This window comes from Folsomia candida, unplaced genomic scaffold (genome assembly GCF_002217175.1).
Source record: "Folsomia candida strain VU population unplaced genomic scaffold, ASM221717v1 Fcan01_Sc001, whole genome shotgun sequence".
NCBI classification, from domain to species: Eukaryota; Metazoa; Arthropoda; class Collembola; order Entomobryomorpha; family Isotomidae; genus Folsomia; species Folsomia candida.
In genome coordinates this window covers 14,104,530-14,120,883 of record NW_019091193.1, presented here as the reverse complement: position 1 = coordinate 14,120,883, position 16,354 = coordinate 14,104,530, and the positions used below count along the sequence as shown (strand labels likewise).

General features: G+C 36.6%; 1 protein-coding gene and 1 long non-coding RNA gene across 3 annotated transcripts in view; one reads left to right on the top strand and one right to left on the bottom strand.

Moving 5' to 3' along the window:
* Positions 1–16,354, bottom strand: part of LOC110842876 (thrombospondin type-1 domain-containing protein 4) — a 31,386-nt gene that overhangs the window by 4,010 nt on the left and 11,022 nt on the right. Inside the window, exons 4-11 of one of the 2 annotated variants that reach the window (XM_022088726.2) lie at positions 16,018–16,129; positions 15,024–15,068; positions 13,982–14,039; positions 13,524–13,566; positions 13,254–13,347; positions 667–780; positions 407–497; positions 3–166 (exon numbers count right to left, since the gene is read on the bottom strand). In XM_022088726.2, the coding sequence (XP_021944418.1) occupies positions 3–166; positions 407–497; positions 667–780; positions 13,254–13,347; positions 13,524–13,566; positions 13,982–14,039; positions 15,024–15,068; positions 16,018–16,129 (721 nt within the window). Of the gene's footprint in view, positions 1–2; positions 167–406; positions 498–666; positions 781–4,148; positions 4,991–13,253; positions 13,348–13,523; positions 13,567–13,981; positions 14,040–15,023; positions 15,069–16,017; positions 16,130–16,354 lie in introns of those variants that run through there. The other variant, XM_035850745.1, reaches the window with a different exon arrangement.
* Positions 1,014–3,664, top strand: LOC118435201. Its single transcript, XR_004834595.1, has 4 exons — positions 1,014–1,916; positions 2,462–2,556; positions 2,631–3,052; positions 3,141–3,664. It is a non-coding gene; the product is annotated as an uncharacterized LOC118435201 (long non-coding RNA).

The following is a 16,354-nucleotide window of genomic DNA, read 5'->3' as shown; positions in this document are numbered from 1 at the left end:
ACCATTAGATCAACTGCCTCATTCAGCGGTCCTGCAGATGCTATCGATTCCAGCAACTTTTCCTGTCGCGCATAGTAAAATTTCGTTCCAGCACCGTCGTATACACCGGGCCAGGAAAGTCTCCAATCGCCATTCAAGATGAATGTGCCGTCACTTTTCCTCAGTGCTGAGGAAAATTACAGTCTCAGTGAGTCATAAAAAAGTTGGATGGTATTTCTAGTTTCATAAAATAAATTTGTAGAAAGAAGTTTCCCATGCATATCACATCAACTAATAAGAATTCAACAAGATATACATAATTTACAAATAAGTGCATCACTAAACATTCACTGTATGCATTTGCTGCTGGAAAATTATATCGCTGTTTTCAATTGTCACCCACGTCCAAAGGTTATCCATTTCTTACCTAATCGATTAGCTGACTTTCTCAGTTGGGTGATATTTAAATTGCAAGCACCACGAGGTAAATGGGCGACGACGCTGTAGCCAACAGGAAGCTAAGAAGAGATAAATTTATTTGTAATTAAAATTCGATCATCGACTGAATGTGGGTCGAGCACAACTTTTCATGCCATTACCATACACACTTACAAGCAGTCATCATGTAATGAGTGGGACATGTATTTAGTGCTTAATTTAGCTGCAGCAATGAATATAAATACTTACTTGTGGTCTGGTGAAAATTCCTGACACGACACGACAATTCGAATCATCACCGCCGCAAACACCACATCTGTCAAGGCGTCTTTGTGACCCAGCGACCCCATCACATCCGATAGGCTATCAAGTAACAAAAAAATCAAATTGTCAACAACCAAATATCAACATAGTTGGCAGGTGAGTGTGTGTTTAGTTAGTGTTTAGTATGAGGTGGACTGAGACGCAATGCAGAAGTCAAAGTCTGGTCGTATCTCTTATGCGACAAAAACACGTTGTTTCGTTTGGAAAATTTAAAATGTGTGACAACTCATCCGACGATTTCATCCTGTGGTGCTTTTGCATACAAACGACCATGTAATCGGCCCCCGTGAACACCCAATATCTCAAATCTCACTCAACGCTTCCCTTCATGTCTACTCCTTCAACGAGCATAAAAAGTTGGCTGGTAGAAAATATCACTGAAAACAAGTCAACTAAATGCCATTGGATTACACATGTGTGTACATGTGTATGTCTGACTATATATTTATACGTTCCACACATGTACACTACAGAGATACCCTGTTTTCTACATTATTTTCAACTTTTTTTCCTTTATATTTTACGCACAATATGTCGAAATTCCAGATAATTGGTCATTTAACGGTATCAATTTCCCCGTATTTCCAGTCCATCTATGCCCAATTTCTGTACACATTCCGTTCTGGGTTGGATTGATTAACAAATGAAAAGGAATGCTGCCCTTTCTCACCTTCCACTCTACGTATATATGTATGTACATAGTTGATTCACCTCATGGTTACTTAGCACAACATGCCTATTTATGGTTCTTTGAAGATGATCATAAAAAGTTTCTATATGAGTATAATAGTCAGTTTCATGATAAATAAGTGCGATCCATACTACCCAAAACTAGCATTTTAGCAGTATCAACAGAGAATGGAGCCATATCATGCTAAATATGTAGGACAAACAACTATGGAAAGATGAATAAGTCTTCAATCTGAAGGTGGACAAGAGACAAAGTTTCAAAGTGTCTGATTTGCTTGATTCTTCTCTCACTTTCAAAACTCCTGTCCAAATACGATGAGAATCTGATCTTATATAAGTTTGGTGACTACTATTTACAACTTGGGCACACATTATTCTGCCATTACGTCTGGGATTTACACGTTTGCCGAATATCTACGTGGGACGACACTGAAGGTTACTTAAGAACCGTTGACAGTTTTAGATCTTAGCAAAAATAACTTGAGGTAAAATCTAACTTATCAACTACAAATTTTGCACAATTTCATGTACCATTAATTCCTGGAATTGTATGTTAATGATCGCAAAATTTTGAAATATATTTAACTACGTAAAAAAGTCTAAAGGCAACAAAATACAAAATATCTAAAAATATGTGTCAATAAAGTAAAAATTATGGTGTCAGTAACTACAGCTAATGACTCGGTGAGTGTTTGCTTCCACAAAGCAGGGTTGTAAATTATGCACATGCATATTCGTTATGACATTAAGCACATTTTTATCCGTCGCCTGTGCATACACAACATACTGACAAAGTAGAATGCACTTTCTAAAGGACATCTTGATGGTACTCACGAGCCGATGTTAATTGCAATTATGAAAATCAATTATCAATTAGGCATTTTCCCTTGTTTTTATATCCGTCAAATCTCCCATTGAAGACTTGCCGACAAGGAAAGACACGAATGCACAATTAGACAAATAAGCTTATGGTACTTATGATGTAAGATACGCAATTCACAGATTTATTGTATTTGCATATTGAAAATAGATATGAAGATCATGAGAACAGCAGGAAACGAGGAACGTGAGGAGAAGCAGGAGGACGGGCGAGGAGGGCAATATATGCGGCTACATATTTAATACGTAAGTATTTGAATTTAATAAAACTTGTGTTTAATAACCTTTACTTTTGGATTAATGGTAGTCCTTCGATGCAGTTACACGTGGAGCAATTTCCAGCAAACTCTGGGATTTGATTGCTGAGAATTCGATATTATGCGTGCTCATTTTTCAACTATTTTATTGATTCGATCTCGATTAACATACATAAATAACTGTAGTTTGCAAGCACTGCACACAGCTAGTTAATCGGTTCTGAATTAAAAGTTTGCTTATTTATATGTGTAATGCAAGAAGATTTACGCACTCACTCCTTCAAATAATTTGAGTAAGTGTATCGCATTAACCATAAAAACTTTATCGCATCATATGATTTACAAGTTTCGTTAATTTATTTATTGGTTGTGAGTATCGGCCCCATTTTTTATGGAATTTGTGCAGCAAATACACATACCAACAAACATGATGCGAATGACTATTTGTAAGTCGGACAAAATCAGGATCGATGACTACCACTCGTGTTAGTATTAATAATATTGTGCTTTAAATTTTTCGAAACATATTGCGTCAACAAAATCTTTTGATTCGAGTAAATGGTGTCTTTACAGTGGGAACTCAATTTGCCCAATTCCTTAATCCCAAGGATTTCAAAGTTTTCTCGGCGTTTTTGGATGAGTGATGCATTAGGGTTGAGTGCGAAGAGTTATGACTATCGCCTGGATATGCGATCTGCGTGAGTTATTGCAGTGGAAAAATTGAGATGCAGACAGTCACTGCTATTTTGGATCCCAGATACGTTGCATAATGCTCGTTCTCACACTCTTGTTCGGACGATGTTTGACTTGCCAGATTGGAAATTCATTCGGTTTGATTAACATTTTAACCTACAATTATACTATTTAAGGTGTATTTTTGCATGCAAATTTGCGCCTATGCGACCATAACAGGAAATTAGCACCATCGAGTTGCACTATGAATGCACATATTTTGAGATTTGATCATATACTCTAATTTGCAGCTATACTATTAATCTTAAATTGTCACAATTTTATCAGATTTATGCACTTTTATTCCGAACGTAGAAATACATAGATATTATGTAAATAAATATGCTTGGATATCGGCTAAAAAATTGCATGTGTGCGATATAAGGTTCAATACGCTCCAAAGAAATAATAATTTTCATCTTCAACCCGTTCATAATACTTCACGGAAAGTCTATTTCGTCCATTAGCCTGTTTCCTTCGCAGATTTCAATCTTTCAAACGCTGTCTGCTTTTAGCGTAAGTACTTAACCCCATAAAAGTGTCAACTCGCTCGCGAAATCCGGACTTCAATTCGACGAAATCTTTCTCCTCCAGAGCAATCTCACATTTTTTTGCTCCTTAAACCGAAATTGAGGAAAAACAAAAGTTTTTTTGTATAGCAGTGAAAGGATCACAGTCATACGAGATGGATTGCGGAATAATAATAATATGAGTTGATATGATGTAGTGCTACATGTTTCCTACAAAACTTGGTAACAAGATAATAAATTTTCATGTTTTCAACGAATGTCTGCAAAATTTGTCCTTGGTCCAATAAAGTTAGAGTTAAGACATTTAAATGGTGCTTACATTTAAGAAAAAGAGAGCAACCACTACTGCAACAAAGTTGAGACGAGCAAATTTTTCGGTTGACTTCATTGTGGGTGGGAAACAAATGGCGTGTCGCAAATACACCAACTTATTAAACTCACTCGCTTTCTTTTACGTATTTATAACCGTGTAATCCGTGTTATGCTCACTCTTGGCAGTTTTTATTACTACCTCTGACTGAGGAAACGCGACGAACTGATGAATTTTCACTCGCACACATGTCCAATGAATTGAGTTTAATTAAATTGTCAATTTCCAAGTTAATCCCGACCGTCTCATTTTTTCCTTATTTTAAATCAGAAGAGCTATTTTATTAAACTTTGTTCGCCCGTTCGTATGCACAACTTACTTAGAGATCAACATCCAGATACCGAGATTAGGATTTGACCACAACAAGAACGATGACTTGTAGATAATTCAAAGGAGGCAACATTCCTGACTTATGTATTACTTATTGGTGTGAGATCTTCATTCTCGACTTGCCTCACGCTGGGCAGATTTCGAATTAAGGTCAGAATACGTACTGACTGCTCCGTGCACCACCTAATAAATCTGCATAATGATTATTCCTGGGAAACATTTCAATGACGCACGATTCAATAAAATGCTCCGTAGGAAATATATCCCAAGTTGATTCTGAAAATTTTATGGGAAACCAAGTGTGAGCAGATGGGGCAAATTGAAAGCGGGTGAGAAGAATTGTGATGATGTGACGGTGATATTATTGTGAAGCCTGATCTGGCAAAACAGTGAGACCCACCAACGAGCAAAACCAACGCAATACTACGATCGACTACTTTTGCTCTCTCTTCTGTCTGTGCTGCTGCTGCTGCTGTGAAGACATTTCTTTAATAGAAAGGTCCAAAAACTGAGCTTACTCAGGTCCAGGCACCACTATCGCCCCACACACAACAAGCTTTTTTAAATATTGCAATGCTCCTGCTTCTGCTTGTGCATATGCAGCTTTGTGTATCAGCGTTGCAGAAAGTCTGAATTAGGAGCCACGTTACTCACAATCTGAATTATACAAGGTTTGATGATGGCTCATAGTCACCTCGTGTGGAAAGCAGAATTACCCAGCAGAAGAGCAGGAGAGAGAGATATCCCATGTCGACAACCAGTTTTGTTCATTGACTTTTCAACTTGGATGCACTTAGTCAGATATTTGGTTAGCGACGAGGAGGACGCGACTCTCCATTATTAATCGACGCTTGTTAATAGACAGTGTTTAACACTGTCAGGACTAATGCTAAAATACCGGTCTAATTCCCATTACATCGTATCTAATTTCGGTTTTTTTGTTACTTTCAAATAATTCCACTCTACTCACGACTATCTCGAATGCGATGCGAGTGATGTGTTCACTTTAATTAAATTTTATTCCAGTTCTTAGAAATTTTTGTGAGCTCAGGAAATCATACCTGTCTCACGTCACCCAGCGTTGTTTCTCACTGAGATTTGATCACTGGAATTACATGCATACTGAATAGTACATACATACATGAATCATCAGTTTTGCCACTCTACCAGTATGAACCACAGTAGCGTCCGTCGTGTCCACTTGGCACAGGTACATGCATAAATAAGTACGTAATAAGATGAATGAATTTATGGAGGTGAGCAGTTTGTTATTTTGGGAACCACACCCATAAATCAAGGCTCACTTTGGTTATGCTACTGTAAATAGAAGTTAATTGTTAATTGATATTTATGACCGCGGGTCTCCTTCCTTCCTTCAAACTCAGATACAATGTCTGTATGAGTATTCAAATCCATTTTTTCCTGGTTACGTTTTGACTATTTTCCACGTTAGTGTATGCAAGCTCATCAGCGTCTAAAATCTCGATTTCCGTTCATTATTTACTAATACATATCGGAACGCGGAATATGACGCAGCAATGGGAAACTGGTAGGAACAAGTTGGAGAAGAAAACGTCTCAACTTCTGCATAAATACTTTGAAATCAATCGAACCCACCAAATATGACGCACATTTTTTTAGTATTTTTCACTGTTTGGGTCAAAGATAAGCAGTAAACAAACTCGGGTTAAAAAAGTTTGTTTATATCTCGTTAAATACGAAGGGAACTTTTTTGCAATTAATTGAAAAGAGTGATTCTCTGCAAAAGTGAAGGGGAACCACCCTCTGTGATTTAATTAGGGTTTAAGTAAGCTGTTGCATAAAAATGTCAAACCACACATTCTCATAAACTGCTTCAGAAAGACAAACTGACAAACTGGTGTAGTAAGCCGGATGAGATTATTTAATTTTCAGGTTCTTACATGGTTTTATTCGTTGCAAGAGTGACCAACTTGGTAGAAAAATGCATTCATTTGACAGGTGGATGTGCAAGGTACATAGCATGAAAAGGATTTGGTGAATAAATAACAAATGGGATTTTAAAGCCCTTATTACTTCTAGATCTAAACTGGGATGACTAACGACTGCATGGAATGAACCAGCAAGTACAAGATTGGATTAACCGATGATGTGCACAATTGCTTATGAATAAGCAGCATACGACGAGTAGATTAAATTAATTAGCAAACGGACCAAAGTGTTCTCTAAGATGCAAAATAGTTATGCATTCGTTCGTGCAAGGCAAACTTTGTTTGTTGGCATAAAATAAACGTCCATTTATATTTTGTGGTTTATTTTCTAAGCACATTCAACAGTCAGGGGCAAATATTGCATCTACCTGAATCTCGATGAATATTCTATTACATGAAATGTTCTTGAATTTCAGTGTCTCATTGAATGTGTAAATCCAGTGGTGCTGCTAGTGATACATGGAACAAAAATACTCGCGGAATTATTCCAAAACATTTATGCATGCATATAAAACTCTCAAATGCAACACATCTTTCGTGGTGTGGAACATGCAACGCTTTTATCAAATCAATTATTTCATCACAAAGCAAAAGCAGATCCAAGAAAAAACAATCTATCGTTTGTTGAACTAAAAATAAGCAAGTAAAACTTTCTTAAACAACAACTTTGTTTTAAAATGACCGACCATGATACATACAAACTTCACAATGATGGAAGGCTTTGCATAATGACAAACACAAAAAATATGCTTTTATATGTACGCAACGTACCAAATTCTTCATGAAATTCCGTGTCATACAATTAATTTCATTAGGTATACAACATGAAAGTGAGCTAGTGCTGCAAATTGTTGTATTAAGTAAGGATATAAAAAAACTGTAAAAGTAGAATCTTAACGTTGTGTGCATATGTCTCAAATTTTGTTTCAGTCTGATAAAACTGGATTTTTAGCAGGAATGTAGAATGTTTTTGAACCTCTTATGAGCAGACTTTTTATCACCGTGTAGTACAATTGATCAGATACTTGTGATTTGTTAGAGAAATTTTGCATTCTCAGATCTTTCTCGTGTTATGTATTTGCCGTGACACCAGAATTATACCAGACACACGTTGCATTATTTACATGGAGAACTCAACGTTTCATAAATAAAGATAGCGTTGTCGATATCATGCCAGTATGCAAATTAAGAGGTTAAGATTTTAGTTCTTATCAACACAGAATGTAGAACCATTAACCAAAGGAAATCCAGTACTGAAAGGCCCGGTGACCATTCCGCCGTTTTTTAATTCAGGGAAATTTCGTTCGACTTCTTTTCAGCTTTTAGTATTCCCAAAATATTTAAGTATTTACTTAGGATTCCCTTCGTTTAATAGAACGGACGTCACGGGAAATATTGGTTGAACGAAAATGAAAAGTCTTCGTCTTTTATGGCTTCGCTATAAGAGTGCATTATTTGGTATGATAATAATGACGGAATAAAATTCTCTCCCGTGAAGAATTTGAGTGATTTGACAATCGCATGGCTGTTGAATAGTTAAAATTACCGTGACATTTCCTTACTCATCCTGATTTGAGATTTTATGGTGCAATTGGTGCAACAAGAATAATGACAACGTTCACCATGTTAGTGTACTAGACTTGCATATAAATCATACGCCGGAAAGCCGTTGCTGCATTACAGACACCAGACTTTCTTTATATGCTTTCTACAGCACATATCTTACATATTTGAAATATGTACGCATGTATCACAAAAGAAAAAGAAAAATTAAATGAATTAATAATTATGAATTTCCACATTAATCATAATTCAGAACTATTCTGCATATAGGGCTTTATCGAAGCCAGAAAGACTCAGTGAAAAATTATGAAATCTTATCGAGATCACAAAACGACGAGACAAAATTTTTCATCTTTTGCAGTGTCACCAAAACTGTCACGAAGAAATCAATTGTCCATCTTTCATGTATGAATTAAATCAGATAACACGTGATTATGGTGTCCGTAATCAGACCATTATTCTCTCGAAATAAATCAATTTTGCCCTTGGGCGAAATATTCATGCATTCTCATTTGGCATCCATCCGTCTTCCCAAAAAAATGCGGGTACTTAAGGATTATTCAGTCTTCCTCCTCATTTTCTTCTGGAGCTATCTCTTAAATCTGCCTGATCTGGATTTATGTAGAATGCATTTATTACTGGACCACCTAATAACACAGCAGGCGTGGATTTTATCAGTTTGGAATTGAATCTATTGGACATTTCAAGATTTAAACCTCAAATGGAATTTATCGTAATAGCCTGGTGCATATATACCAATCAAGTTGTGTGTGTGCTGCGTTTTCCTTCGTAATTGTAACTAATTGGTTATACTCGGCTAGAAAAAAATATTTATCGCTGAGGGGTTTTTCATAGGGGCGTTTTTCAACACTTTAAAGAAATCTATACCACACTAGAAGAATTTCACTTTTAATAAGCAAATATGTATGTACGTGCAAATGCATTTGTGAGCTTGTAGTTCTCTATAAATTTACTAAATTGGGCATAAAATCAATTTAATAAGTTATTATGTAATGGATTTAAATCTAAATACTAATGATATTCTTAATAAATACAAGTATGTGTGAGTATGTATGTGGATTTATCTGTGTGGGTGAGAAGTTGCATCTTCAGAGCAAGTCGCCCATAGCCAATTTTGAACCACTTTTACTTAAAATGAAAAAAATTCTTAAAATAGAATGTTGAGTTCAACAACGTTTCTAGTTTTGGACTTTAAACTGACATTCCGTATTAATTACATGAACGTCTCAAGTTTTTAAAACTAAAATCGCCCTGGGACAAGTGAAATGCACTTTTGCTGTCGACACGGTAATGCTTGGTTGAATCTTCAAAACATGTCTCAAATATGGGGATCAAGACCGAAAATTCCCTTACATGAACATTTCATATCAACATTCATACCAAAATTTTACTAAAAAAAGATGAGCGTAGTATGTATGCTAATCCTATGCAATGCACATGCTTAAGATTACCCGAATATATGAGTATGATGTGATGTGATGTTGCCTGTAACTAGTGACTCTTTCCGTTACCTACATATTTAGGAAGCTGGATTTTATACAAAATTCAAAAAATTACATTGGGAATACTGCCAAAAATAAATCGTCGATTTTCTGTGAACTGGACTATTTTGAACTAAATGGTTTGTTTCGAAGAAAATTACAAGATCGACAACGATCAGACAGCATTACAAATATGCGACTGTGTACAACTATCTATTTGTATGAATTTCTCTTGTTTTGTTCCTCCTTGTGTTTGCTTAACCTCAGCACATTCATAGCGCTTCAAAGTCGTAGAATTAGCTTAGATAAAGTACATTTTGCTGTCAGAATGGATTGGATCTTTGTGCAAAACTTTTAGAACCGATTTATTAAGTAGCCGCAGCTATGCGAACATTTATGCGAACATTTTGTCCATCTGTCCGTTTCCACTACTCATCCTTTAGGCATACACATAAGTAATGGGTCAGAAGTCACTACATTTTAAATAATAAGCCATGTTATAAACTGGGAATGTTTGAAGAAAATCTACAAAATATAAGTACTTATTTAGTACTCGGGACATGTAATTATTAATGTCACTGATAAGAGGACTGTCGCTACTTTCTAATGTCTGGTTAATTTATTTTCCCATTATGTATACTGTATTTGTCTCAACTCGACATTACATTACTGTAAAAGAAATGGCAAGCTGAATCCTGGCCAAGAATTTAAATGAATGCACATAAACTTTTGCACTTGTTGAAGTGGCAGAATGATTTGTACTTCCTTTATGTCATTGTGAAATTGCACGGTGATATAGGTTATGGCCAGGCTCTGGCTCAATCACTTTAAATTCGTACTGTTTTGCAATAAATAATTTGTACTCTTTTCTGCACTCTATTGTTTTCAGCTAATCCAATTCTGTCTTCCATTTAGACATTCCGGTAGTTTACATTGGCCAAATTGCACAAGTTTCTCAACACGTTCTCCGTCATCCAAAATAATTAATCATGAATATTATCTTGGAACGATTTCCTCCGCGTATCCATTCCTCGTCTCGACTTACCAAAACATCAACTTTGAAAATAAAATTTGCAAAAACCTATTGGAGCAAGCTCAAAGTTGCAGACTTTTTTAACATTTAGAAAGCTGTATCATACATATTTAGACTGATAAAATACTGGTGAAAGACACTTCTGCTACACTCTGCCATTTAGTTAGTCACCGTTTTTTCCAGATGTAATGTGGATCGGTTAGGTTGTTAGTTCATTGGATGGATGATGGCAAGATGCGTTTCTTTTACCATTCAATCCGACATTTCGTTCTGCTGCATATTACGTGACACTGATAAAACCCACATGGCTTTTGTCGAGATTCGGCTGTTGCACGTATGTACATTGGGTTTCCTTTTCTTATGTAATGTTACCAGAAGCAAAAGTCGGGGGTAGTGTGACTCACAGTAACACCAACAAATAAATACACAACATACACCTGCATCGAATATTCTCTATGCTACAGGTTAAAAATCTCATAATCTCAAAAGCAGTTTTCCTTTACACATGTATTGTGTGTCAGCTCGTGGATTAAAATACCTATCTCGTGGAAGGTTCTATTCATCGGTGCAATTTTTTGCTTCTTCAAGTTAATTCTCCACGTGAAAATTCAACTGCTTTTATTTTAACTAATAAATGCAGTGAAAAAGACTACTGGGTGGAAAAATTAAAAGATTTATAGCTCATTAATACGTCCTAGTGTTATTTGTACATTGCATTTATTCAAATTTTTCACATAAAAAATCATAAAAAAACAATGCCATGAATAACGAGCAACATCCCACCTTTTCCCTCCGGTCTCTGAATGGATCTGAGGTTAAAACTGAAAGTGTTATTGGACCAGGCAAGTGATGCCTGTGCATTTAGTGATTCAATCGCCCATCGTACTGCCTGATGCTCCTTTTTATTAAACTTGAGACGGATCCCTGGGTGAAATAGCTACCAAGCAACTCACAAAGTCGGCACGGATTGCACTGTGCAATCTTATGCAAACCGTCTGAAGTGAAGAAATCCTCACTTTCCTTTTCATCCGTTCTTTGCAGAAAGATGGCACGCTCGACTCTCTCGCTACTCGAGAAATCTTCATAAAATGTTGAGACTAAGGAGGGTTGAGACTTTATCGAATATTGCATAAAATACGTACTATGTACCATAATAATATGCATGCAGAATAGGGTCGTATGCATTACTTGTGCAGGCAATAAAACGCTGCTTTTGATAATAAGCTCCAATTTGGGACGTTGCTTTCTATGCGAATGAATTGATACGATATTGATGGTGGCGAGTGCGGTGAGTGGCATTTTGATAACATTTTAAGACTATGAGCCTGGGTCGGACGTGCTACAAAGAACGGAATCACGCCAATCGGCACTTTTCTTTTAGGAGTCTGTTCACGGGGGGAATTGTCCATAACATTTGTTTTAATTTTACTATGTGCACATTAATTATTTATTTAAGTATATAATAATTTCTCTCTTTCCATTAAAAATATCTCGCCCGGCAGGTAATTCCATAAACTGAACCAATGGACATGTTAATTAAGTATGACTCACATAAAAACGTGACAAGTTTCCGAAGTTGTTTTACAAGTATAATTAAGCCGACAGTTTGTTTTGCTTATTAACAATGTGGTTCGGCTTCCGTTTCTTAATGGGCATGGTCATGCACGCATATTATTCTTTATGGAATAACCGTATGGACATAGTTACTACGATTTCATGACGCTTGGTTTTTTACTCCCTTGCTACGTGCATATATAAATGCGTAATGTGTAATACGATCGCCCACATTCTTGATGACTAATCATAAATGGGTGAAACTGGACATTGGCCAACAAGGACAAAGTCTGTAATCATAATATTATTTATTAATGTCGTCGTATTTCTCGGGGTCAAGGAAGAAAACCGAGGAAAGTCACTACGCAAGCGAATACCTGTTTTTGTGGAAATGAGACTTTGGGTGAAACAGTTTCTCGAGTTTGAGGATTTTATATGTAGAGTTGGAGGACAAAAAGACCAACCGAATTATGGCGTGCAGTAAGAACAGAGTTAGTTTCTGTAAAAGAGGCAGGAACCTCGAGGGGAATGGGTCGTCCTGTTAACAAACTTTGTTTTTACACGTTGGTAGTCGCAGATTACAATAAAGCTGTCATGTTACAATCCTTTGAGTTGGTTGCTGGTGTTCTCTGCATATCCGTTTCAATTCCAACAACGAGTGAGTATTTGTAGTCACCGCAGCCAGAGTTGAATCAAGTTAAAAGGGCTCTAACTAATATCCGACGGCACGGTTGGGGAGGAGGGGAAATATCAATAACTTTCAGTAAATGCACCCTGTTTGCCTGGCTATTTATGACATTTGGTTGGAGTAACTGACAAACAAGTCAAGTTCAGATCCTTATGGCGTGCTATTAGCTTAAGTTGGGCTTGAACTTTGTTGCTCCAAGCCTATTACATACTAATTATTACAATTACTGACCTAGGGAGCCAAATAGAGAGATGACTTTAATAAATCAACCAAACTTCCACAAAAAAAATTATAATTTTATGCATGCACATTCACATATGTACATGAAAGTGCATTGCGCATTTCAGGTCATATTGACCTGAAATGTAGTCTTGTTTTTATGAGATTTATATATGAACATCGAATTGATCTTACCATGCATATACCGGAAATACATCTTTTAGTAGCAAACGGGTTAGAGTCGCATGAGGTTCCATCAATCACACTCTTGTTTAACGTGGCGAAAAATCTTTAAAAACAATAAATTTGGTTGGTTTAAATTTAAATTTGTACTTGTTCCTTAATTACCAGATTAGAAAATAAATTAAGCGTAAAGTTTATATGTACTAGTTCTGACGAATTTGTACATAAAAAATATGCAAGGGGAAAGTTGAGACTAAAAATAGAGAAAGTAGAAAAACATACCTAAATCCTGATGCTCTACAAGTCAAAGAACAGGGTGCTCTTTCTGTAAAATCATATAAAACCATTACATATTACGAGTTATATAATAAGACATAAGGCGTAAACGATATGACAGGGCTTTTGTTCACGAGGTGCAGCTTTTGTTGACTCAAAAGATGCTGAATCAAGTTCATCAGGGGACAAGAGAAGAACAGGTATATGCACATATGTATTTGCCTCATATGTACATACCTATACTTGAGCAAGGATGGGAAAAGATCACGGAAATGCTGTCGTGGAATTTGACATTGATAAAAATCAGCTAGTGATTCAACAAAAGAATATGAAATGTTTCAGCAGCAATAAGCCCGACGTAAAAGTCAGGCGGACAGGTTGGCTGGCTGCTTCAGGATGGAAAAGAACAACGGTTGTCACGGTTGGTCAAGTTGAGCATGAGCTCCTACACCGAAAATACGTACCATCGATGAAGGCTTCCCAACTGTAGACTTTCCCCATGTACGCCCGGTTGTCAAAAGCCTGTCGAAATTGAAAAATTAACTTTATGTACATCTCTCTCATTAAGCCAAATAATTGAATCATAAAAAACAAATCTAAAATCCAATTCAGATAACATCCACCAACAAATTCATTTATTAATATAATAGTTGAACATCACATAGTTTAACAAGTGCTCTTAAGTCCAATTAATAACAAGTTTTTCGTAAACCTTCTTCTCAACACCCTCCTTTTTCATCTTATCGGTATCTAAAACCTGTCGCTTCTTCTCCCCAGCCCCTACAGTCTTAAATATCGGAACCATAAAATCCACCTCCTTCGGAACAGTTTTGAGCATATCTTTCTTTACAACAATCTCTTTTCCCGTCATCATAACAATAAAATCTTTAAAAATATCCTCATCCCAGCCATGATCGAAATGGGTGAACTTGCTTCTGAACTTGACCCTGCTTCTCCAATCAACCGAAGTTTCCCGTTGTGGTGGGGTGACCTTGACGGAAGGTTTTGCTTTCTTCACGGGGGGTTGTTCTGCTGGCGAGGGAGGAGGAGAGTCAACGGTGCTGCTTGTACAGGTCGAGGTCAAGGGGGTGGCGCTTAGCCGAATCACGAATTTATCCATAGTTAAAACTGATTATGAAACTAAGTTTATATTTTAATGTGGAGAGATAAAATAAGAAACTCCAACAATGTGATTGAGAGAAGATGAAAATGCGGAGTTTGCATGAAGTGGGAAAACAGGAAAGCGGGGTAGATTGAGAGTAATAATGATTTATTTTTTTTATATCGGCTCCACAAGCCATAAGGCACAAGCCCATATGCAGGGTCAATTCTCACATCTTCAAATTGGATTTGCAAGTAATTGAGCAACATGCGAATTGGTTCTCCCAACATTCGGAGATTAAAATACACCAGTTTGTATTGTGTAGTGGCAGACATGGTGTTAATTCACTTTATAATTACTTATTTGTAATAAACTAAACCAAACCGAAAACTTTTGAAAATTACCTTGCACTGCGACTCCCGAAAATCCGTGCTCCCTCCAGGGCATTCCTGCGTCATGTAAAGGAGAAGGAGGAGGATGAATAAATTTACGACGGAATATTACGTATTACTACAAATAAGCAGCACAGCCTGACAAAGTCTGCAATAAACCATTGGATCGCATGGTATAAAGTGCTGGATGCAAGTTATTATTAGTGCAGCCTGCATTTGAATTAGAAGAAAGGAAATGGCAAATTACAGGGCTATTAATGAACCTCGGCTTTGTGGTGCGATACCCGATGAGGAGGAGTTGGATGCATTTCGTGAAAGTCATTTGCACCAAAATGAGATTAAAGTTCAAGTCTCGGCCTGCCTTCTACTTCACTTCTTACGTATTCCTGGCATTTACTTCAGCACTCGGAGCACTGTGAAGTAAATGGATTGGAGCTATATCGCAAATGATTTTGGAATACTGCCACCAAATAAGATGCACTTGAGCGAAAGTTGGTCTCCCTCTAAAAAGCTTTGAATTTAATTGACCGACAAAAATTTAGTCATAGAGCTCAATTTCCATAAAGTTAGTCACAGTCTGTTTCCAACAGAAAATTGGATTGAATATTTATTCACATATCATTTGCACACCCAGTTTGACAATTTATTTATCTCTGGAATAATGAACTTAATTTCTAAAATTTCCTAAAATTTAGTCTTGATTATCATAAATAAGTATAATTAATTGCAACCCAAAAATTTGCATATGTAGTTCTTTGTGCAACCGCAAAAATATGCAATATCAAAGTTGCATTGCATATTATGTAAGTATTTGGTGTTGTTATGTTAATCGTGGCAAGATGAGGCTCGATCTATTTGGAACACGATTCCGCACGAGGAGGCAAGAACATAACGCTGGAAATATTGTGCAACTAAAGGCAACTGACAAAGGTTATGAATATGCAATAGTTATGTTAATTATTGCTAAAAAACATTATCCAGAAGATTTGTATGAGAACAAACTTACGTCAACATTACAAATATGATGCCGGCTCGCATGTCCTGCACAATGACGAATAGAAACGTTTTTGTAGTTTCTCGGGTCATCTCCGACTTCCTTGGATTTCGATCGTTCTCTTCTACACAGACACAGAATTGCATAATCAACTTATTATTATATTATTTTTCCTACAATAAAATCTGTCCATTAGAGGATCGTGAATGTAATAAGATTATGGAATCAGTCTGGAACTGACTCTGCATAAAGGAATCCAATTATTTCATGCCTTGTAATGCACGAGTTGGCTGTAAAAGTAACTCAGGTATGATGAGAATTAGACTTGAGAATTGGATTGTAGGCCACA